The sequence below is a fragment of the Plasmodium coatneyi genome, chromosome 11 (genome assembly GCF_001680005.1).
Source record: "Plasmodium coatneyi strain Hackeri chromosome 11, complete sequence".
In the NCBI taxonomy this organism is placed as follows: domain Eukaryota; phylum Apicomplexa; class Aconoidasida; order Haemosporida; family Plasmodiidae; genus Plasmodium; species Plasmodium coatneyi.
This window is the reverse complement of record NC_033566.1, coordinates 2116792-2139145: the sequence shown is the minus strand read 5'-3', so window position 1 is coordinate 2139145 and position 22354 is coordinate 2116792. Positions and strand designations below refer to the sequence as shown.

At 45.8% G+C, this 22354-nt stretch overlaps 9 protein-coding genes across 9 annotated transcripts; 4 read left to right on the top strand and 5 right to left on the bottom strand.

The window, feature by feature from the left end:
• Positions 1–223: 223 nt before the first annotated feature.
• Positions 224–2050, bottom strand: PCOAH_00036230 (Uncharacterized protein; the record flags this gene model as incomplete). The annotated part of the gene is made up of 2 exons (XM_020060414.1): positions 224–467; positions 564–2050. The coding sequence occupies 2 exons, from the start codon at positions 2048–2050 to the stop codon at positions 224–226; spliced, it is 1731 nt and encodes a 576-aa protein (XP_019915811.1).
• Positions 2051–2800: 750 nt separating this feature from the next.
• Positions 2801–5311, top strand: PCOAH_00036220 (Uncharacterized protein; the record flags this gene model as incomplete). The annotated part of the gene is made up of 1 exon (XM_020060413.1): positions 2801–5311. One exon carries the CDS (start codon positions 2801–2803, stop codon positions 5309–5311), a length of 2511 nt encoding a protein of 836 aa, XP_019915558.1.
• A 292-nt stretch (positions 5312–5603) lies between these two features.
• Positions 5604–8076, bottom strand: PCOAH_00036210 (Uncharacterized protein; the record flags this gene model as incomplete). Its single annotated transcript, XM_020060412.1, has 12 exons — positions 5604–5749; positions 5861–5934; positions 6026–6127; positions 6237–6302; positions 6456–6525; positions 6627–6691; positions 6863–6931; positions 7043–7076; positions 7179–7284; positions 7463–7541; positions 7695–7854; positions 7995–8076. 12 exons carry the CDS (start codon positions 8074–8076, stop codon positions 5604–5606), a joined length of 1053 nt encoding a protein of 350 aa, XP_019916050.1.
• Positions 8077–8426: 350 nt separating this feature from the next.
• On the top strand, positions 8427–11912 carry PCOAH_00036200 (Uncharacterized protein; the record flags this gene model as incomplete). The annotated part of the gene is made up of 2 exons (XM_020060411.1): positions 8427–10562; positions 10647–11912. The coding sequence occupies 2 exons, from the start codon at positions 8427–8429 to the stop codon at positions 11910–11912; spliced, it is 3402 nt and encodes a 1133-aa protein (XP_019915664.1).
• A 189-nt stretch (positions 11913–12101) lies between these two features.
• Positions 12102–13232, bottom strand: PCOAH_00036190 (Uncharacterized protein; the record flags this gene model as incomplete). The annotated part of the gene is made up of 4 exons (XM_020060410.1): positions 12102–12160; positions 12508–12600; positions 12801–13027; positions 13144–13232. 4 exons carry the CDS (start codon positions 13230–13232, stop codon positions 12102–12104), a joined length of 468 nt encoding a protein of 155 aa, XP_019915920.1.
• Positions 13233–13828: 596 nt separating this feature from the next.
• On the top strand, positions 13829–17113 carry PCOAH_00036180 (Uncharacterized protein; the record flags this gene model as incomplete). Its single annotated transcript, XM_020060409.1, has 1 exon — positions 13829–17113. One exon carries the CDS (start codon positions 13829–13831, stop codon positions 17111–17113), a length of 3285 nt encoding a protein of 1094 aa, XP_019915764.1.
• A 552-nt stretch (positions 17114–17665) lies between these two features.
• Positions 17666–19090, top strand: PCOAH_00036170 (Uncharacterized protein; the record flags this gene model as incomplete). Its single annotated transcript, XM_020060408.1, has 1 exon — positions 17666–19090. One exon carries the CDS (start codon positions 17666–17668, stop codon positions 19088–19090), a length of 1425 nt encoding a protein of 474 aa, XP_019915618.1.
• A 406-nt stretch (positions 19091–19496) lies between these two features.
• Positions 19497–19944, bottom strand: PCOAH_00036160 (Uncharacterized protein; the record flags this gene model as incomplete). Its single annotated transcript, XM_020060407.1, has 2 exons — positions 19497–19529; positions 19660–19944. The coding sequence occupies 2 exons, from the start codon at positions 19942–19944 to the stop codon at positions 19497–19499; spliced, it is 318 nt and encodes a 105-aa protein (XP_019916005.1).
• An 878-nt stretch (positions 19945–20822) lies between these two features.
• PCOAH_00036150 (20S proteasome subunit alpha type 2) lies at positions 20823–21716 on the bottom strand (the record flags this gene model as incomplete). Its single annotated transcript, XM_020060406.1, has 2 exons — positions 20823–21421; positions 21608–21716. 2 exons carry the CDS (start codon positions 21714–21716, stop codon positions 20823–20825), a joined length of 708 nt encoding a protein of 235 aa, XP_019915856.1.
• Between the last annotated feature and the right edge of the window lie 638 nt (positions 21717–22354).

Sequence of the window (22354 nt, the reverse complement as noted above, 5' to 3'; positions counted from 1 at the left end):
ATTTTTTTTTTTTTTTTTTTTTTTTTCCTTTTTTTTTGCCTGACCTGTTCATACAGCTAGCCAAAATGTTGTGTGAAGTTGCCCATTTGGATGCGCATCAATGTGTGCACATGTAGGAACGTGTCAAATGGCACTGATCTGTCCATTTCCTCCTTCGTTCTAACTGTGGAACGTGCTTTTTCTCTTTTTTTTGTTTATACTGCGTAAGCATTAATTGGTCATTTCAGCATTTTCCTTGCTTCAACTTTTGCACACACGTCCGCAGGTGTGTAACGAATTTGTCAATCCCCATTGCGTATTTGGCACTGATAAAAAAAACGGGGACGTCGTCCCCTCCATAGGCCTTTATCTCCCGGTAGGCTTCCTCTGCCCGATTGATCTTCTCCGTGAAATGGACGTCGCACTTGTTTATGGCAACGATGTATGGCTTGTGGAATAGGCGCTCGTCCTTCCGGCGCAGTTCCTCCCTGAGGTGGGGAAGTAAAGCGGTGATGAAGTAAAACGGTGAATTGGGTGACATGACCGACGGGGTTAATTGGGCTACGTTACCGAGGAGTGCTCACCTGATGGCGCGAAACTGGGGCATCAGCTCGTGATGCATGTCCAGGACGAGGACGAGGAGGTGGACGAGTTCCAAGTGGTGAGCCACGTTGGGGCTGATGCGGAAGGGGGGGCTCTGCTCCGCTATGCGACTTTCATCTGTTATGCAATTTCCATCTGTTATGCAGGTTCCACCTGATATGCAGTTTCCATCCGATGTGCCTGTTCCACCCTCTGTGCTGTCGCCCGCAAAGTCCGCGACGGACACCTGGAAGTTATCTGTGAAGAAAATCTTTTTCAGCACATACAAGTTATTCACCGTGTGTATTTTCGGCGCGATCAAGGAAAGCAGAGTGGATTTCCCCGACCCGGAAAACCCCAAAAAGCAAGTGTCACTAATGCATCGGTAAACGATTCTTATGTAGGACGTAGTCCCCTTTGCTCCTTTTCCATAAGTGTACGTATCTTGCATGTTGTTCCCTTTACCTCCTTCTCCACCTTTGGAGAGTAAAAGTGAACTGTTACTTGGACTTAACATCCCGATGTATATTTCTCTGCCCACTTGTTTGTCCATCCTGATTAGCTGCTTTAAAATGTGCATATTTTTTTTTACATAAATGGGGTCTTCTTTTTTTATCACCTTGTAGACTTTGTCTTCGTATTGGGATTTGTACGTGAGTAAATTTTGTTGATCTCCCTTAACGTGGGGGTTAGCCAATTGGTTCTTCCTCCCCATCGTTAGTAGATCCCTCTGTTCATCATGCAAGGAAGTCGCCTGTTTATCGTATGTGTGTCCTCCTAAAATGTGCAAAGCTTCACCTATACATTCGGTGTGTGCCACCCTTGTAGATGTAGATTCTTCCCCCTCACGAGGAAACAGTCTATACACATGACACATTTTGTTTAAATGTAAAAAAACACTCATTCCATTTTTCCCTCTCAGTTGATTAGCTTTTCCTTTCGCTCCATTGGTGGCAGAAATAACGCAGGGTAACTCTGCCAGGTTGTTAACGAACACATGTTTGTCTTCACCTCTTCGCTTCCTCCTGGGGATGAGGGGACCACCCCCTTTAGGGTCCCAATAACGTAAGTACACGTCACCACCGTTTCCTCCTTTTCCCCCATTTGGTATACCCAACGGTCCCAACACCTTCCGTTTAAACTTCTTGAAGCTGATACCTCCATCTCCGCCTGCTCCACTTTCGCATTTAATAATTCTTTCGCTTTCATAAAAAATGGATGCCTTCCTTGTGGCCACTTTGCACACAGCACTTTTAACGCCCACTATGGGTGTCCCCCTGTGATTCTCTCCCCACGTAAGTCCCCCTTCAGTAGGAGGCATACTCTCACCATCGTCATGTGGACAACGCCCCTCGTTGGATTTCTTTCCCTTCCCATTTCGCCCAAAAGAAGAATGCTCATATATTTTTACACTTTTCTTTGTCACCTTGTCAATAATTTTTATGCTGTAGAGGCGTCTCCCCTTTGTGGGTGGCCATAGTGTCCTCATGGTTCTGGGGTGCCGCTTCTTTTTTTTTTCTGACAAGTAAAACCCTGCTGGTTAATTTGTTGTTTTGTTCCTTGCGTTGTGGCCGCTCCGGAGAAGACGCGTGTGCTTCAGCTACTGGCAGTGGGTTGTTACGAGGGGATACGTGCCCTGTTTCCTACACCTTGTTGGGGCTCCCCCCTGAAAAGTGGTAACAAATCCATCCCTGCGCTAAGCGGTCATAATAAATAGCTAAAAAAAAAAAAAAAAATCACCCGCAAGATGCACACCGAATGTTCATATTAACAGTATCCCGGGGGGGCCCAATTTTTTTTTTTTTGCAGGCAAGTGGCGAGTGTGGTTAAGCAGCCGTGCACCGCATTTAGGTTATGCACGCTTCAGTGTCGGTAAGCAATAATCCACGTGCACATGTTAACTTTGTTTTATCTTTATCTCTTTCGCTTCTACTTTTACTTTTACCCTTTCATAACTTTATATGTTTCCTAATTGGCAATTCTGTGGACCCCCTGCATCCCCACGTTGTGTACTACCAATGTGCAGAGGGGGGGGATGAATGGGGAGTCCACTTTTTCTATGGCTTTGTCCCTAATCCACCCCAAAAGGGGCCTATACAATCCAGCATTACCATATGTAGGGATCATTCTCCCAGTTACACTCACGAGTCCATCTCCTTTGGTAGTCGCGGCACAGTAATGACGTAGTGAAGCAACACTACCACGTGGACCGTCACATCACCACCCCCCAAACGCTTACATGAAAAATGCCCTATGCCTGTTCTACCTGTGGAATTTCCCCCTCGATGGAGGAGACAGGAGACAGACGCTTTACCGCGCCAAGGTAAGGAAGGTTACCAGGGGGCAGGAAAACAAACTTCATCACACGGGGGATAACTACAGCTACCTAGACGAAGGAAGGAATTCAGAATACGAGGAGATTCTTAATGAGATCATTTATGAGTACGAGGAGGAGGAAAAGAAAAAAAAGGCAAACATAGCAAATGGGAAGGTAGGCAGTCAAGGAGGCAGTGAAGTAGGGCCAGGGGACGGACAACCAGGTGGCCACGATGTCGGAAGCAATTATCAGTTAAGTCATAGTACACACCAGAAAGGGGAAGACGCATGTAGGAGCCCCTCCGAGGGAGAGAACCCGCAAAAAAGCAGCACACACGAATCAACCCCCCAGGATGAAATTAAGCGAATAGAAAAATTAAAAAAAAATAATTTCCTAAACTTGTGCAACATAAACTGTGACGTGCTGAGCCTACTGTTGAGGAAGGAACTAAAAGGGGAGGAAAGAGATGAAGATGAGCACTACAACAAAGTTAGCTTGCTCCTGGAGATGGAGACAGAAAAGAACGGGGACGAGACGGACGACGGGTACACTGACGATGATCACACGGACGATCGCTACGTTGACGACGGCCACAGTGACAACCGCATGGATGACCTCTACATTGACGACAGCCTTGGTAGGTACCTGCTCAAGCTGGACGAAAACTTTATCAATTCCATCTCAGAAAAGGAATTCCACGTTCTGCGCAACAAAATGTACAAGCATATTATATACTTAAAATATCGGTACCTGAAAAACTACAAGACAGCAATTCAAGCCTTAAAGCAGAAAAAGGAAACGCGGACGGAACACATTAACAAACACGTTTCGGTGGTCTACGAGGAGGGGGAGGATGACCAGGCTAGCAGTTACCCCAACGATGGCGCGTGTAACGATCCGAACGATGAATCAACCCGTAAAAGTGCGCAGATAAACCCTACCACGGAGGCTAATAACCCACCTAAAGACAACACCGCCAGGGTTAGCTTCCTGCAGCCCAGCAACGACGACCCGCAAAACCTCGAACAGATAGACACGGAACTGTCTGTAGAAAACATCAAAGAAATAATTGACGACAATCAAAGACTCTCCAAACTGCAGAGAAATTTTAACGACTTAAAAAACTTTAACGTCTTTCACCTCCTCGATAGGAATTGTTTCCTAAACAGTTTACGAGTTAACAACTTCAGTTTTTACAACTACGACTGTCCTTTGCTGTTTAAAGCGATGAGATCCTTCGTCCGACGAATTCGGCAGGGGCGCTTAGACATACCTACCCACGATGAACGCAACAACAGCCCTGGGGAGGTTCACCATGAACACGCGCAAACCTTCGCCGACGACCGCTGCGCCTATGTGTGCGTCCCCAAACTGAGCGATCGAGGCTTCCTCAAGTACCAAGAAAAATCCATCGTCATCAACGTGTCCGCCAAGGGGAACCAGGATAAAGAACATCTCCCCCCCGTCAAGGAGCTAAACATCGACACAGACAAAGGTATCCTCATCCTGAGCGCGAACGACAAGCACCTCAACGTTCATGTGAGAAATATTTGCGATAAAATATCCTACCTAACACAGAGCCTTTCCATATGGCCACAACTGAACTATGGCAGTGAAGAAGCGTCCCCCCAAAATGTCCATATTATAAAAAGGATACTCATGTTAATGCTGTTCTACTTTAACATAAAGAACCTGTTCGTGATCTGCTTGGATAACACAAGCGCAAAGTTCTTTTACCATTTTCTAAACAAAGAGGAGGACAATTTATTTAAAAATCTACACACACAAAAAAGCAATAAACAGGAAGAATACCTATATGTCAACTTAAATGATATAAAATTTTCACACGTTTTTAACAGAAAATTTGTGCCCTTATATGATATGAAAAAGTTTTTTAAAAATTATGTGTTTCTCATGAAAAAGGAAGAAAAGTTTTACGACATTTCCTCTTTTAAAAGGTCCTCCCTCTTCATATTCTTGGATGAACATACAGATAAACACAATCACGTAATTTCCTCAAATGTACAGCATTTTTTTTACTACAAAAAGTTCGATTACCCATTTATTTACAGTGTTGACAATAAGTATACCCTAAATACATTGCGTAGTTTTAACGAAATCCTGCTCTACCTTACCAGCTGGATAGACATTTTCCACACGGGGGAAAATGATACCAGTAGTGTTGGGGAGGATGATCAAGATGCGCAAGGAGACGACGACGATGGGGTACCAAGTCCGGATTTAGAAGAGATGGATAAAGATGTAGAGAAGGATGAAGAAGAGGAGGAATTTATGCAAAGTCAACAACAGCAGGATGAAGAAAATGAAGAGGAAGATGCTTACCGAAAGGATGAAAGAGAGTGCGATGGGGCCTACGGGTCGGGGTCAGATTGGTATGACAATGAGAGGCCCGATGAAAATGTGGGAGAATAAATCGAAGGAAAAAGAACAAGTTGGGCAAAAATAGACTTTAAAAAAGTATGAACTGTTCAGATATTTTATTAAAAAAAAAAAAAAAAAAAGCAAAATGGCTAGTTGGATATATGGCTATCTGGCTAGCTACTGAGCGCAGAAAAAAAATACGCTCGCAATATGCACAATTCCAAAGCAGTTGTGCAGAACAAAAGTGGGCTTGGCCTAATCCAGACACACACGCAGGGCTGCCCTCCTTTTGTTTATTTATTTTTTTTTTTACGTCAACCTTTTTGATATTCCATTTTGCGCGCTAAACCCACATTTGGACTTCCTTATTGTAAAAAGAGCAAGACAGGTAAATTCTTTTTTTTTCCTTTCCCACATCGGCAAGGTCAATGGCGTCAATTCCGTAGGTCAGTTCGTTACCATTGCTGATTCCCTTATCAAAAATGAATTCTGTAAACGGGGGGGAGGGCACAAGTTTGAGTCAGCTCGCACGATATCGGGCAAATGTGGATACATGTACACACATCCGCACACACACATGCATGCTTTGTCCGTCCGCACCGTCGTTGATCTTCTTGAATAACTGAGCCCCGCCGTCGCAGGCCGCAACTAGTAGTTCGTTCACGTCCGTTCCTCTGCAAAGGGGTGAAGCGTCAATGTGATGACGTAACAAAGTTATTAATCCGTTCCATTACACAACAGTCGACCGTTACTGGGCACGCTTACTTGTACAAAAACTTAAGCCGCCATATGCTGGACTTCACATCGACTGTTCGGAGGGGGTCTTGCACGTTTCGAGTGTCGAAGATTCGAATCTTGTTGTCATACCTGAGGGTGGGGAAAACTCACACATAAGGTATGTAGAAACACACAAATGCACGCGCGTATACACGTGGCAAACGCACAAGTCGTGCATGTATCTCCTCGTGCTTCCTACGATGCCGTGTAGAGCTGCTGACGGTGGCTGTCGAATTTGACCGCCGTGACGCCTTGCGAGTGGGACCTACAAAGGGGATCAGTAAAAAAAAAATAAAACTTTCCCCCCATGAAAATGCACACAGGGTGGTAGTAAGCCGTCTTGTGCACGATCAGAAGGCATCCGGGCCTTTTTTTTTTTTCGCCCATTTTGATGGGTAACTTGTGAAGAGTGTGCTACTTTGTATTCCTTGCTGACGGTGCTGTTGTTGTTCTGAGGTCCCAAATTGCGAAGGAGCAATCGTCAGACCCTGCCATGTGGAGGAAAAAAAAAAAAAAAAAGCCTAATTACATTTGGTCAGAGGATACACTACTAATTGGTGCCTGCACAGAGGAAGACACGTCTCCAAACCTGTTGTCACTACGTTTTCACTCCCGTTAAATGTGCACGTCCACACGTGGTACTCATGGGCCTTCCTGCAATGGGGGGCAGTTTTATTTGTTCATCCATTTGTAAAGCGGTGTATGCGCGGCGATCCAGATAAGTGTGGCAGATAACCAACCGGTGGAGTCCCCTGCGAGCTGATCGCTTCCCCGACCTCTGAACAAAATAAATACTTGCATTTAAGCATGTCTCACCGAACTTACCACAATTGGGTACTCTTTCCATCAAGGAGGAGGCACACGTCCCCATTGCTAAACGTAACGAAGACTTTGCTACGGCGGGAGAGAAATAGGAATAAATGTGAAGGGCACAGTGTGGCACATCCCTGTTGATGTATTTTTCTCCTTCCGTTGTCCCCTTTTTTCTCTGCACGTAGCTATTACTCGGGGGATTCATCAAAGGCATCAAAGGAAAGACCTAAAAAGGAGTGCATTGTAAAATGTGAAAATCGCGTGGATCATCCCTCCAGTAGGGAGTGGCAAATAAATGGTTGCTCCTTCCATCGGTTGTGTGTCTAACCTGAATTGTTTCTTTCATCTGGCGTTGCAAAAAGGAGGTGATGACTTCCGTCCTTCACGTGAGCCAAGTGAAAACCGTTAACGCAGACGCTGCCCAGCAAGAGGCTCTGCGAATCAATTTTGGGAAAAATCAACATGGGAAGAAGTAAAAAAAAAATAGGAACAATATGAATTGGGACAATATAAATTAGGAGGAGATAGATTGAAACCTGTGCAAAGTAAAAGTGCAGTTGGTTGGATTAACACGGTGAAGTCAAGCAAATCCATAAAGGCCCCTTTACTTACGTCGTGGGTGAACAGATAGCTCGACTGGAGAACGCCGCTGCGGAAGTTTATGTCACTGTGGTACTTCAAGAGGGGGATCCTTTAAAAAGGCAATAACATGAGGACCAGCTGAATGGGTAGCTCAGTTGGAAGACAAACGAACCATGTGCAGAAGACAACACATCGGAGAATGGTCCCACACCAACTCCATAAATGCAGACACGCTTTATTTTATCACTTTTTCAGTGCTCACATTTCGGATTTGTCTCCATCCTCAGTGGTGTCTTCTTCTAGTCGGTATAGGTACACCTTCCCCTTTTTTTTCTGTTCCCCCTGGTGCGTCTCCCCCGCGGGGACCTTCAGCTGGTAGGTCGAAATGGCCGTTAAGCCGAAACTGGAGCTGAATTTTTCCCCTTCGGAGGCAGGAAGAAAAAAAAAAAAAAAAAAAAATATTTGCTTTCTTTTTGGCTTGTTGTTTAACTTCATTTCATAAAAGTATGCACAGTCCTACATTATAACTTTTTTTTTTTTTTTTTTTTTTTGCCTCCCTAACAGCTGCCGCTGGGCCAAGTGCTACTAGGGAACACACAGATGTCATCACAACAATACTTCAAATTGTATTTCCGTTTAATCATTTTCTGTGTGGGGTGTAGTCTTCGCGGTGGTGAATGGGGAACAGAGAGTTATTTCCGAAATGATCTGCCACTCCTTTGGAAGGTGAGGTCCGACGATCTGGAAACTTTACGAGGGATTACACAGTTGTGCTTCTGTTTTTACTCCGTTGCAAGTTTGCTTCCTTTATGTGTAACCTCCGGGGGGGTGGGATAATTTTTTTTTTTTTTTTTTTTTTTTTTTACAATCGCCCCAGATCAGCACATGAATGTAAAATAGTGCGTGACTTTTCTTTTGTTCCCCCCTCTATTTCCACTTTTTGCAAAGAAACGAAATGAATGCAACGTGGTACTAAGGACGGCACTTCTTTTTAATGAAGGGGAGCTTACTCATTTTTTTTGTCGCCCTGTTAACGTCTTCCTTTTGCTTCCTTGTTAAGGAGAAGGCTGTTTTATTAGGATTCACGAGGAACAACTCCATCCAGGGGAGAGCATTTAAGGGTCGGGGTATTGGGAGGAAGTTCCAAACCAGATGGAGCGAAAAGCACGTGTGTGACAATGGGGGGGCGCTCCAGGAGGGAGTTGTGCCTACGCAGGACAGCTCCAATGAAGTTTCGCAGGGTGAATCCCTACATGAGGGACCCCCCAAGGAGGAAACTCCCCTCCGGAAGAGGAGAAAATTTCTGAACGCGCAGAAGGAGGACGATTACTACCACCTATATCTGCACCACATATACAAAAAGGTAAAACTTATTAAGAAGCAAAAGTACCTGTACAACCCTACGAAGTACGAATCTGTAAGGTCCTACATCAAGAGAGAATTGAAGGAATGCCTAGATTTGAACACAGCCGCGTATCTCTTCAAAGCAACGGAGTTCTATGCGAAAGGCGTGTTGGACGTTTCTGTGTATGTCAGCGAAGTGGTGAACCTGCTGAGCTTTTTCACCTTTAACGATAAGTGCAACGTGGAGGGTGAGGAACGGGGTGACGATAAGTGCAACGTGGACAGTGACCAGGATGCTGACAAGGGGGATGACAAGGGGGGTGATGTCAGAGGCGATGTTACAGATGAGCAGGTAGGGGTGGATGAAAACGCCGAGCAGATCCTCAAGGGGAGCGCAAAGAAGGGGAAGACAAAAATCAGCAAGCTGTTGCAGAAAGACGAGAAGTACAAGTCCTTCTGCCTGTTCTTCACCCGGTTGGTCGATTCGGTGAGCGGGCTCTTCTGTTGCATTGGAAAAAGAAGCAAAAGGGAAGAAATTGTCACCTACCTGAAGAGGTCCAATTTAACAGACAAGTGGCAAAACTACACTTCGGAGGACCTAAATCTGGACACCAATTTTATGATATACGTAATTAGGCTGATGAAATACAAGGACCCCAATTACCTGTGCTCCTTGAGACGCCTGAAGGAATACACGGTGGAGCAGGTAAAGGAGATTTTCATCAATTGTATGAGGGATGGCTTGCTAGACTTGGACTACTTAACCATTCTGCAGTCGGAGTTCTTGGACAGGGAAAGCTGCAGAGGGGAAATGGCTACACGCATCTTTGCTCCGTCAAGCGAAGGTGACAGTGCCCCCAGGGGGGAAACACAAATCAAGCACGAGCATCTGCGTAAGTTAGAGCAGAACTATGAGGCACTCCTCAAAAAGTACACCTCCAAGGAGAAGGAACAGAAAAGGGGGAAGATCAGCGAGGAGCAGTTGAAAAACGTCATTTGCGAAATTCTGGACAGAAATGTATTTCTCCATAAGGGAGATTCAAACAGGCAATCGAAAAAAAAAAAAAAAAAAAAAAATGGCTACCTAGTCGATGAAAATCTAATCCGCATGGACCTGCACGAAGTGGAGGAAGAGCGCCTACAGGAGGTAATAAAAAAGTGGTGTACCGACGGTACCGTGAATGTGAATAATTGTGCGAACGTAGTGAAGCGCATGAACAAGCTGCTCGATTCGCATGACGTGAATGTGATGATCCGTTTGAAGCAGCGTAAGGATAACGGTCTCCCCCAAGGAGACACCAAGGAACACTGCTATAACGGCAGCAACACACCGCAAGAAACTCCTAAAATGAGTGACACCAGTGACAACACTGACGATGACGTTATAGTGAGGGACATACGAAGTAGTAGGGATAGCAAAGGAGAAGAAACAGAACACGCCGATAAAAAAGTCGACTTGTCCGATTTCTCCTTGTCAAATTTGAAAAAATACGTAACATACAGGAAAGCACTAGAAATGAAAAAAAAAACGGAAGAGAATGTAACAGAGGAGAAAGATGGTGGAGAGAAAAACAGCGAGACGGACCCAGATGGACTGTCCAGATTAGACCAGGACGTCCTCAAATACTTCGACGTGACGCAAAAACAAGATTCGGTCATTTTTGAGATGAATGATTTTATTGTGGAGAGGGAGAATTCTTTGTCGAATTTCCCGCAGGAGGGGCAGCCCGTCGTGGGTGCGTTCCCGGGGGGGGTGGGGGAAAACTATGACGAATATGAGGAGGACGTCGATTATGACGACGAAACTGGCAGTGAAGAAGAAAATGACGAAGAAGTAGAAGGGGAAGTGAAGGAGGAAGTACACCCTCAGGAGGAGTCGATGGTAGGGCATGATGGAGAAGAAGGAGAAACGGAAGAAGAAGAAGACTATGAAGAATCCGAAGAAGAAGTAAAGGAGCAAGTATATCCTGAGGAGGACATTGAAGAAGAATTGGACGAGGAGGAAAGTGCTGCTGATGAGGAGGAAGACGAAGAAGCATATGATGAAGCGTATGATGATGAAGAGGAGGAGCAAGAGGAAAGTGAGGTAGATGTGGAGGAGGAAAGTGAAGTAGACGTGGTGGAGGAAGACGTTTTGGAAGGAGACAACTTCGGTGGCGACTTGGCGGACGAGGAGGAGTCCCCTCGAGGGAAGAAGGAAAAAATCAACAAAGACAAGAAGAGCCCATCGGAGAAGCTCCGGATGGAGCTCCGCACACGGGGGAGTACCAAGAGCAAACACAAGTTTGAAAATCTGTTCCCAAAAAACTTTGAAGAGAAAATAGACCTTCTAATGGTTATACTGAAGGAGGAGGATAGAAACAAAAAGAAGGTGATCGTGTGTGAAGATGAAGAAGAAAGGAACATGATTCGAATGAAGTGCACAATGGAGGGAGTTGAATATGAACAGATTATTAGTACCGTAAAGAATATAAAGAGGTACGTGGAGAAGGGGGGTAACTTCCGTAGCGTGTGTTTCATTCTGATGAACGAGCTAGCGAGCACGCTGGACCTGCGAAAGCTGTGCAGTGGATTATCCGAACGGGGTGACAAGATCAACGGTGAAAGAAGTGGCAACCAAGTTGGCAAGGGTGACGCACGTGGTGGTCACGGAAGCAACACCGACCAAGACAGCCAGCAAAGCACCCACTGCGACGTGACAATCTACCACTTTACCGAGAACACTCCAAAGGCGCTGGCGCTGAAGAAGCTCTTCCACACGATTGTTAACGGGGAAGATAATATTATGCTTTACATGAGGAGTAGGAAGGACCGGGGGGATAGAACCCGTGAGACGACCAAAGAGAGGCAAACCAACCAGACGGGCAAAACAAATCACAGCGACGTCTTTGTCCCCTACCGGAAGAGGATTCGAAAGAAGAAGCTTTCCAAAAGCGAGGAGAAGTGGTTGGCCTTCAGAAGAAGGACGCTGAAAAAAATCGACGAAATGAAGCAGAAAGCGCATCTAATTAAGATGCGGAAAATGAAAAAACGGGATCAAAAGGTCAAAAGGGTCATTACCAAGTTGAAGTCGCGCTCGAAGGTGAAGTCGAAATCGCAGTTGAAGTTGACCAAAGTGGCAGCAAAAAAAAAGTAAAGCACAATCAAACTGGAATTAACGTGATATGAAAAAAAGGGGAAAAGCACCCGGTCAAAATGGATGGCCCCCCATAGAAGCGCATCGCAAAAGAGCACATACAAAATTGTACTCAAAAGGGTAGAAGTAGAGGGTAAGGTGTGTGGGGAAGTTGGTTGTATGGTGCAAGTCGCTTCTCCCCCTTCAGAATTATACGTCTTGCTGCATCTTCTGCACCATCTCGCGAAACAGCCCTTCAGCTTCTAACTCTACAAAAAGGGCAACAGGGGGAAGAACCGATTTTTACTTCCACGTGGGAAGTCGCACTGATTAGGTGGAGAGGGATCCATGGGCAGGTGATGATCCATCTTCAACCCTCCACGGGTGTGCATCTCACAACGTGTTAATCACATTCATGTGTTATTTTTTTATTTTTTCGATTGGTAAAACTGCTTATCGGTTTGTTGGTCAGTAGGGTTCTTCCTCGACAGGGAGTTGCGCCTTCCACAAGATGCGTCTCGTCTGTCCCCTCACCCTATTGACCTATTAACTTTTAATATTTCATACAGGGAAAAACCGTCACACGTTTCATTGCATTACATTGCGTTTGGCTAACCTTGGTTTTTTTTTTTAATCAGGGTTATGTTACGTAGGCAGTCGTAAACTTCGAAGGATGCGTCGTCGGTGCATCTCTCCCGGATGGTTATTCCTGAGTGGGGGTGCAGCGAAATGAACAGGCACAAACATAGGCAAACAATTTGGTAAGGGTATTTTCACCTGTCCGCGTTGGAAATACACACCCACTCAATGGGGGAAGGGTCCCCTTGTGGAGTTCCTTCTCTCCCCCTGATTAATGACACAGTGACAGAATGATAAGTTGATAAATGGTGTGTGTAGGAAAGGAGTTACCTTCCAGGTTGGCTGAAATGATGTCCTTCAGCTTTACAAACGTGTCCGCATACCGGTGGTCATACACCACTTCGACGTCTCGACAGAAGAGGTGGCTGTCACTCATTTGGACCTTTTTGTATTGGCCAATTTTCTTCATCTTAAAATAGGGGTACTTGTGGACCCGGTGCTTGTGCAGCATGTCATTCTCGCTGACGTTGCGGATCTTCTTTATCCTCGTCCCGTCGCTGTAGGTGGTGCATGGTATTAAATGGTGATGTGTAGTATTGCATGGTGGTGCATGTTATTGGGTGGACCCTCCTTCGGGACTGCGTCCCTGCCGCACCCTCCCTCTGTCACCTACACTTTTGGGTTCATGAACTGCTTCCACTCACGGGCGCTCCTAAAGTGGATGCCACGCAGACAGAACCCGAAGCATTTGCTGTTCGCCATGGGCTTGCACGGGTTGGCACCCCTCCGTGGCACTGCTATCTTTGAGAAGGTTACTAGGTGGTACGGTCATGTGTGGTAATGGATACCCATGTGAGTCCTACCCGTAGTGTAATGACACCTTATTCGAGCCCTATCGAGGGGACCCCATCGGATGGTGCCTGTTGGCATTCACTTAGGGTGTGCTCTCTCCTTGGGAACACCTCAATGAGGAAAAAAAAAAAAAAAAAAAAAACACAGCACAACGCAACACAATACAACACAAATAAAAGTGACACAGTAAAATGCAACAAAATGCCTCTCCGCTAAACTGTGCGGATCAGCGAAGAACACCCCGACTGCAAATTATAAACGGCAATGTCACTTCCATTCCCACTGCTTGCGCCGGTGAAGGGGTAATCATCTCGGGTGCAATGCGTGGCCAGCCTACAGATGTTGTGTATGGAGAAAAGGCAATCGAATTTGCGAAAGAAACACTATAGGGTGAGCGTAACAAAGGGGGAAAATAACCATGTGAAAAAAAAAGTGCCAAGTCAGCAGGGAGCTATAACAGGTGATTCGTTTAAGGAAAAGCGACCTGGTCAGAAGGCTCTGAAACCATGTTTTCGTATTTCCTAAAAGGAGTTAGTAAGTGCCAGGACAGAGCTGACGTGGTGCATCTGAGCAAGAAGTTAATCCAGAACATGCACCTGTTGGATACACAAGAAATATCCCTTTGCCTGAATAAGCTGTCGAAGGTACACTTTGAGGACAAAGCCTTTTGGGACAACGTCTGTCGGATAATCACCACTACGGATGTTCGGGTGGTGGGCAAGTTCAAGTTCCTGCGGGGGCGGCAAACAGGGGGCATCATCAACGAAGTTAACGAACGAACTGTTGCCAACCCTCCCGATGGGGGCTACAACGCAACGACTTCTACACCGGGGGGGGGCAATTCACCACAAAAAGGGGATCCGCTCAACGTGAATGCACTTAACCCAAATGGGGGAACCCGACGAAGCAACCGCCCCAATGGTGAACTCCACAGGGCAGACAAACTGCTGTACCACTTCAACATGGAAGAGCTGTGCCTTGTGCTGAACGCACTGGCAAAAGTCAACGTGAGGAACGAAGAAATATTAAAAGTCGCGTCAGAGAAAATAATCAGAGAATTTGAAATGAATCGACATGTGGTCAACACGATTAAGGCGGTTGGCACGTTCGGCGTGGCCCCTCCTGGTAGCACTCACGCGGGTTCTTGTGACCCCATGGGGCAGGCGCTCCAGAACGTTTACCAAAACTACGACCGCATGAGTAAGAACCTCACGGAGAGGGACATCAGCGTTCTCATTCGGGTAATGCTGACGAGGGGAAACCAAACCGGGGGAAACCAAACGGGGGGGGAAGAAGCCAGTCAAGTGGGAAGTAACCCTATAAGTGGTAACCAAGCCAATCAAACGGCCAGCGCTCTCATCGAAAAGCTAATAAGCAGCGTAAAAAAGGTTAACCACATAAGCGAGCAGAGCATCGCACTAATTCTAAATGCATGCACAAAGTCGTGTGTGAAGAACAAGGCCCTGCTAGATATGCTCAAAATAGTTGTCATTCTAAAACTCAAGCAGGAGAAGAACAAATGCTCCGACATCTTCGTGAGCAGCATAACGCACTCCTATTCTTCCTTCGCGTACCGAGACAGGGTGCTCTATGACACCATCGCAGAGTACGTGTGTGCCAACATCGAGAGCATAAATGTGAAGGCACTTGTTATTATCCTGAACAGCTTTGTAAACATCGAGATTGTCAATTTAAAATTGTTCGATGCTGCTTTGGGGAGACTGGCCAGGAGGGAAGTAATAAACGGCTTGTCCAACCAGTGTACCTCCAACGTCATCACCATAGTTACTAAGTCGTATAATTACCTCTGCACGGAGAAGACACGCTTCATTTTGCAGCTTGTGAAGGGACGCCTGCGGAGGGAATTCGCCCGCACCAAACGTGCATTAAGCAAGGAGAAGGGTGCCGAACCGGTTTGCTTGTCAGACCTCAGACGCAGCGCCTTCCTGGAGGGCTTCCTCATGAAACACCTGACGAACATACTGAACAATCTGAGCAAGCTAAACCACGCCGACGCCAACCTCTTTGCACTCTTTTCTCATCTCATTCTAAAAAAAAAAAAAGAAATGAATAAATTAGACTTCCTGAACATTACGAGTGCGTATGCCCGGTTCGGCTACGTCGACGACGAGATATACAAACTGATCCAACTGCATGCGAAGAAACATTTGGCAGACAAGAATTTGAAGTATGTGGAGTTCATAAATATGTTTACCAGCATGGCGACGTTCTCACTGATTGAGCGGAACAGGAGGACAGATCATCATGTGGGGGATCCCACCAACCACTTTGGGGAAATAATTCATGTGATGATGAATATGCTGAAGGGGGGGGTTGACAATAGGGGGGTCCTTGGTGCACAGGGGGATCATCCCAAGGAAGAAAACGCCAACATGGGCAACACGGGCAACATTAACGATATACTGAACTGCTCCCCCCGGCAGCACCACGCACGCATCCAGAACCGGAAGAACATCATCGACAACCTGAGCGCCAAGCACACCTGCTGCATCCTGGCCACCATGAGTAAGTTGGATACACATTCCAGGCAAATATACGAACAATGCGTGAAAAACATAAAAAAAAAAATCCTTAAAATGGATTCAAGGTCCCTTACCATGTACCTGCTTTACGTGAGCAAGTTCGGTCTCACCCCCGATAGGGACATAAAAACGCTCCTATCGAACAGCTTCAAAATGGTGCACCTAAAAACGGGGAAAATAAACGGGGTTGATGCGAAAGGACAACAGGGGGACCGCCTCAACAAGATGTTAACCCTTCGCACGCAACTCCAAACGGAGGACGTAGTCAACGCAGTTTATATTGTGAGAAGCCTCATAAAGAACGACCCCAACTATAGGGACAGCGCCTACGTTATGTGTGCCTACTTGGAGGGCATCTACGCGGGGGTGCAATGTACAAACGGGGGTGCATCTAAAAGTAAATCCCAAAATGGATCCCCCTACCGAAGCGAACCGGACCAAAACATAATACACATCGGAGAGGCCCATGATCCCAGTGTCACCCCTCTGCTAAGTGGACGCAAGCTCAACACACAGACGGCCTGCATCCTCATGAACACGCTGGCCTTTATAAACACACACCTGAGCTTGCCAAGTGGAAGATACGCCAAAATTGTTTCCTACCTGCTACTGTTCTCCCTTCGGTTTATGGTTGAACGGCTGAACCTGCGGCGGTCACTTCGCGAACTACTCTACGAAGGCACATCTAAAAACGAATGCGTGAACCAAAACGTTCACATATGTGATAGCCAAAACTGTAGCGACGTAACAGATGTTGTTAAGAGGAAGATCGACTCGGCCAGCATCCGACAGATAAACACAACCATCTTGATGCTATTCCATTTGGGTTCTTTGAACCCGTTTTCCTACTCACCCCAGGAGGAAGTGACCAACTTGGCTAGCTACCCACTGAGGCTACTACAATATGTGTACTTCTTTTTAAAGTTCAGCCCGCTCGCCCCCTTTGAAAGATACACATCGGTTTACAACTCGGTCAGTAACAGGAGGAAGTTTACCAACTACTGCGGTGGGGGTAACAATCAAATGGATCTGACTTGGTTGTCGAGTGGGCCGTCCAGTGATCGACCGATTGCGGAACATTGTGAGCTCCCCTCCATCTCAGAAGGCGAAATGAGCATCTACCAGACAGTCGCTTCGCTGCTGAAGCGGAAGGGCTGCGGCGCCAACTGCACACTCTTGTCCTCGTTCGGCGTTTACATGTACTCCGTCGATGTGCTAATCTTGCGCGGAGGCACCAGCTCATGGTAGATTACAACTATTATACCATGTGATGTGGTTTGCTCAGGGGTCATTTTCCCCCAATTCGTTGTTTCCGTCCGCCAACCCCATTTGTGCTTCATTTTTTTTTTTTTTTTTTTTTTTTTTTTTGCAATTTTGTTTTCCATTTGGGGAAGGCATGTTAATTTCGCACCCTTTGTGAACTCCCCAGTGAGGGGAATGCTCACCCTGTGGTGCGCAACTAAACGGTGAAGGTCACACCTTCAAAAAAAAAAAAAAAAAAAAATGAAGCACAACTTGTAGAATGCATCGCAACCAGTGGGCTATCCGCTAGCCAAATGAAGGAAAACGAAATTTTGCCCCATCTGGATCCGCGTTTTCCATCCTCCATGGTGGAGTAGTCGAAGGGGCGTCACACCGCTGTATAGGCTTACTGTGCCGGGATGCCCCACCGGGGTGTGGGTTAGAACAGTACTCTGCTTTACGTGGGACCCCAACAATTGCGCCGCATGGGTAAGCGAACCCTTATAATGCCAGCTCCCCCCTCACGTGTGTCCGTGCGTTTCTACCTATGTTGCCAAAATGGAGGACAACCCGCCCCTAGCGCAGAAGCTCACGAGCGTGCAAGTCAACGTGGAGGGGCTGAAGAAGGTAAAAGGAGAAAAGCTGAACTTCCTCTTCGAAGATATAAAAAAAAGCGCCACCGTGGAAGACCTCTTCTTTCATATAAATAAGTGCAACGAAAAAATCCATCGGTTAAACATCTTCGCTGGTGCTCCGTTAATTAACCTAAAAAGTTTAACAGGCACAGACGTGCAGGTGAAGTACACACTGAATGAGCAACGCAACAACTACGTCATAGGGACGAATGTAAACAACAGAGGAGAAGTAACGGCCGAGTTGGAGATGAACGTGCCGTATGTCCTCAGAACGATCAACAGCTTTCAGCTGAAAGCTAACATAAGTAGTCTATACACAAACAATTTTGGTCTCCGTTTTGTTTTTCCGCAAGTGACAAAGCTAGCTAATTTTAACCTAATTTTTGAGGGAAACCTCAGCAGCGTAAGTAACACCCAACATGGGTCCTACTTGGTAAAAAGCAACTCCCTTAAGTCGTTCCTCGTGGGAGAAAGACACACACTCATTTGGGACGTAAATTTCAACACACTTTTTCAACGAATAAGCCAAAAGTATGTTCCCTCCGAATGGGTGCTAAAATTGCCAGACAGGTATATCAAACATACTCTACGCCATGTGTATAAGCGAGATGCACTTGGTTACGGTTGGCTCAAGGGAGCAGTTCCCCAGGGGAGTCATCCACTTGATGACGTACCAGATGGACACACAGATGCAGGAAGTGTAAATCCACCCCAACTGGTGGAACATACGAACTACCCCACGTCAGGATACCTCTACCAAATGGAGAGCGAACTCTCCCTACCCTTCTGCGAAGCGAAATTTCTTAAAAACCACTTCCACTACATGTTCGTGAAGAAACTACGTGAGAATTTTTTAACCTATGTAAGTTTTACCAATGGGATGAAATACGACTTTGATAAATCCAACCCCTACCAATTGGGAGCCTTCCACTTTAGTGGAAGCATAGGTAGCTCTCTAACCTTCAGAGGATTCGAACATAACAGCATAGGGGACACAGACGTGGGTTACAAGTTTGACAGAAAAAAAGGAGAATACCGAATTTGTTACAATTACTTGGGGGCAAATTTCATCACCAGCTTTCAATTCCTCTGTAAATACATCTTAACGCTACATAATGCCAAGCCTATTTTATTCTTTTATGCACAGGTGGGACGATTAGGCAACCATTTTTTTTCCTCCTTTGATCAGCTAAGGAGGGAGATCAGGGTGTCCACTGGGGTCGGACTCATGACATACATACAGAAGAATGTCTCCTTGGAAGTTTTTTTTAATTTTCCTCTTTTGCACCACTTGAATGATCGGACGAAGTACTTCCAGGTGGGTTTAAACTTTAGGGGCATGTTGTAGTGCGGAAGGCGATGCAACTACCTGCTTGTAGCATATTACCATTTCATGCCCCCTTTTTTTGTTGTCCCTAAAGGAGGATTGCTCCCATTTTTTACGTTTATGGCATGCACGCTTAGTTTGCTACACTGCTCCATTGGTGTACTGTTGCATGCACCATTTTGTTTTTTTTTTTTTTTTGCCCCAGTGGGCGCGTTATCCACGTTTGAGTGTCGTCACTTTGCACAGTTAACTTCGCACTTATATTCACCACAACATACAAATAAATTTAAAGACGTCACCAAAAAAAAAAAAAAAAAAAAAAAATGCCGGTCGGGTGTACCGAACGTATGGCGTACAGAAATGCCTAGGCTTGAAGGTTGGACTGTCCACAAGGCAGAAACAGGCAAGCCGCTCCTCTCAGATTTAACTAACTCTGTCCCTTTTCGTACAAATGCTTGTTCTGCGTAGGTGGTGTGGGCAAGGAAGACATATAAAACAGTGTTCGGTGTGTGCAAAAGGAAGTGATGAAAAAGCCATACTACGCCATATGTGTATGGATCCCCCCAAGTGGGAATACCCATTTTACTTACCTCCTCGTAATACTTATTCGTCTCGTAGAGGGTCTGGCATATAGGGACAACTGCCATTAGAACAATGACGCCATAGAAAAACCGCATTATTGGTACACGCACTGCCTTTGGTTGGTTGGCCGTGTAGTTTACTTCTTCATTCGGGCCATCCTTGCTCAGTTTTCTCATGCCCATGTTAATGTTCCTCCTTCCAAGAAGGTTAAAACTGCTGTTCATGAGGAAGGGTGTGCTTTTACCCTTGACCGCCTGGCGGCCTTTACAAAGTATGGTCCGTACGCAGTTCATTTGGGGGGAGCTTTGCGTTTCTTTTTTGCTAAGGGGGGGGTATATAACAAACTACTCTTATATGATCAACTGCTGCGTCCGCATGTGCTTGAAGTGTATGCCTGGCAAGATACTTCCTCCTTGTGGCTTTTTTTTCACACTTCGCTGATATCCTAAGGGGAAATTGCTTTCGCCCAATTTGGGAGGAAACTCGAAATGTGTTCCTAACTCGAGTTGCGCCAGGGTACGGGCACGTCGATATATATATATTTTTTTCATGGTCATCCCAAGGTGCGTTTTTTTTTTTTTTTTTTTTTTTTTTTTTACGGGGAGGCTACTTCGGGAGAATTTCCTTGTCCGTTATTGGCGTAATTGTAAAAGGCGAAATGTACTTACCTTGCACCGTGAGTGTGACGTCCTCAACAATCACATTAATCGCAGCAGTTGCAACGATCTGCACCATATGGACCATGTGGACCATCTGAACGATTGCAATTTACATGTGATTATGTACCCAATTGATATATCCCCGTACGGGGCCAGCCGCCTCGATGAGGAAACACTTTTGCGAACTCTCCCCACCAAGAATGCCACCTCAAATTGGTGGGGAAGAAAATGCACACCTACGTATACACATATTATATGTAGCTATTTAAATAGTTTTGGGAGGCATGCCGTTTTGTTTGTCACCGATGGGGAGATCATACACATTGACGCTTCTCCAACGATGAGAAGTTTTAAAAAAAAAAAAGGCACGGGGGGATGGAACGAAATGAGAGTGGTACAACCGATCTGCCACGGGGAGGCAACTTCCCTTGGGGATGTTCAAAAAATGTGCACCAGGAAGGGGATCACCCGTGCAAGGCTTTTGCCGTTTTACCGGTAGGCCGCCCCACCGCTTACTCTATTTCGATCAGGTAATCCTTAATCTCGTTGGGGGTCAGAATTTTAAAGGGCTTCCCATTGCAGGCCACGCCTATTTCAATGTTCTTCTCGTTCATGACGCCCTCGTAGCTTTCCTTAAGAGTGAGGATGGCTGTGTGTATGGCGTCCTCCACCTCGATGTCGGCGCTGTACCTTTTCTCCAAAAAGGAAATATTATTCTGGTAGTCCTTTCCTATGCATGTAGCTAGCCAATTAAAGTAACATCCGGAGGGATCAATTTGATACAGGTGGTATCCATAGGCATCTATACCACAGATCAGTAGGGACAAGCCAAATGGTCTCACTCCACCTGTTTGGGTAAACTCCTGCACTATGGATGCTATTTCTTTAACAAGTTCCTTCACCAATATTTCATTCCCATACTGTAGAGAGTATCTGATTGCTTCCTTGCGGGCACGCTTCAATAACACACGGAAGTCTCCTGGCATTCCTGCGTAGACAATTCCTATGTGTTCGCTGATCTGCTGGATCTTGTATATACTGTTTTCTTCTATTAGTTCATTTGGGCTTTTCTTCTCCGTTGCGATTATGACACCATTCTTGGCTCGGATGCCTTGGGGGGGGAAGGTGCAAAGGACACACAAGTGTAGTAGCGTAGAGTATAGTAGCGCAGTTACATGTGCGTATGCCGAAGGGGCAAACGAACAAAAAGGGAGCAAAATAAAAACATGGGCGATGAAAATATGAAAGGGCGATTCAGCGAAATGGCCCCACTTTTTCAACCGTAACGAAAACTTACCTAAGGCGGGGGAACTGCTGGAGACCCTATTCAGGGCATATTCAATCTGAACTAACTTCCCCGTAGGGCTAAAGGTTGTCAGGGAAAAGCTGTACTCTCCATCGGCCATTTTTCCCCTCTTTGGCAAAAAAAATGAAAAATAAAGGTGTACCTCACTGTGCTACACTACACTACACTATGCTATTATCTCTTCTTAATGGATGTAGGGGGAGGCTACAATATTTTGCATACGAAGATTGGCAAACTTTACCCTTGTGTGTTCATCTGTAGGGATGCATATGAGCATCTTTTATAATGCCATACAAATGTGCGGTTGCGCGTGTACATGGATGGAGTGGGTTTTCCCTATGGGTGATCCTCAAAACCATGCCAGCACATGAGTACTTTAGTTTTTCCTATTTTTTTTTTTCTTTTTTTAGCTTATTCTTTTTTTCCATTTTCAGCTTATCCAATGAGCCCTTAGCCCATTCGCTTCGCCTCGATTTGTTTCACTTAGCTTCCGTCAGCTTCCCTTTTTTTTTTTTTTTTTTTTTTTTTTTTCATATTGACACATTGAATGCGAAACCTGGGGTCGGCATTGACTGATCGGTGCGCCGAAAAAAGATCACACAACAGGATGTACACAAATGGGTGAAGATTTTTTAAATTGAAAAATTTACAGCCGGGGAACAAATGACATTCCAACAGAAGGGTGTGAATTGGGGGTGGGGAGATTATTTTTCTCATAGGGGGGGGATGACATAAGGG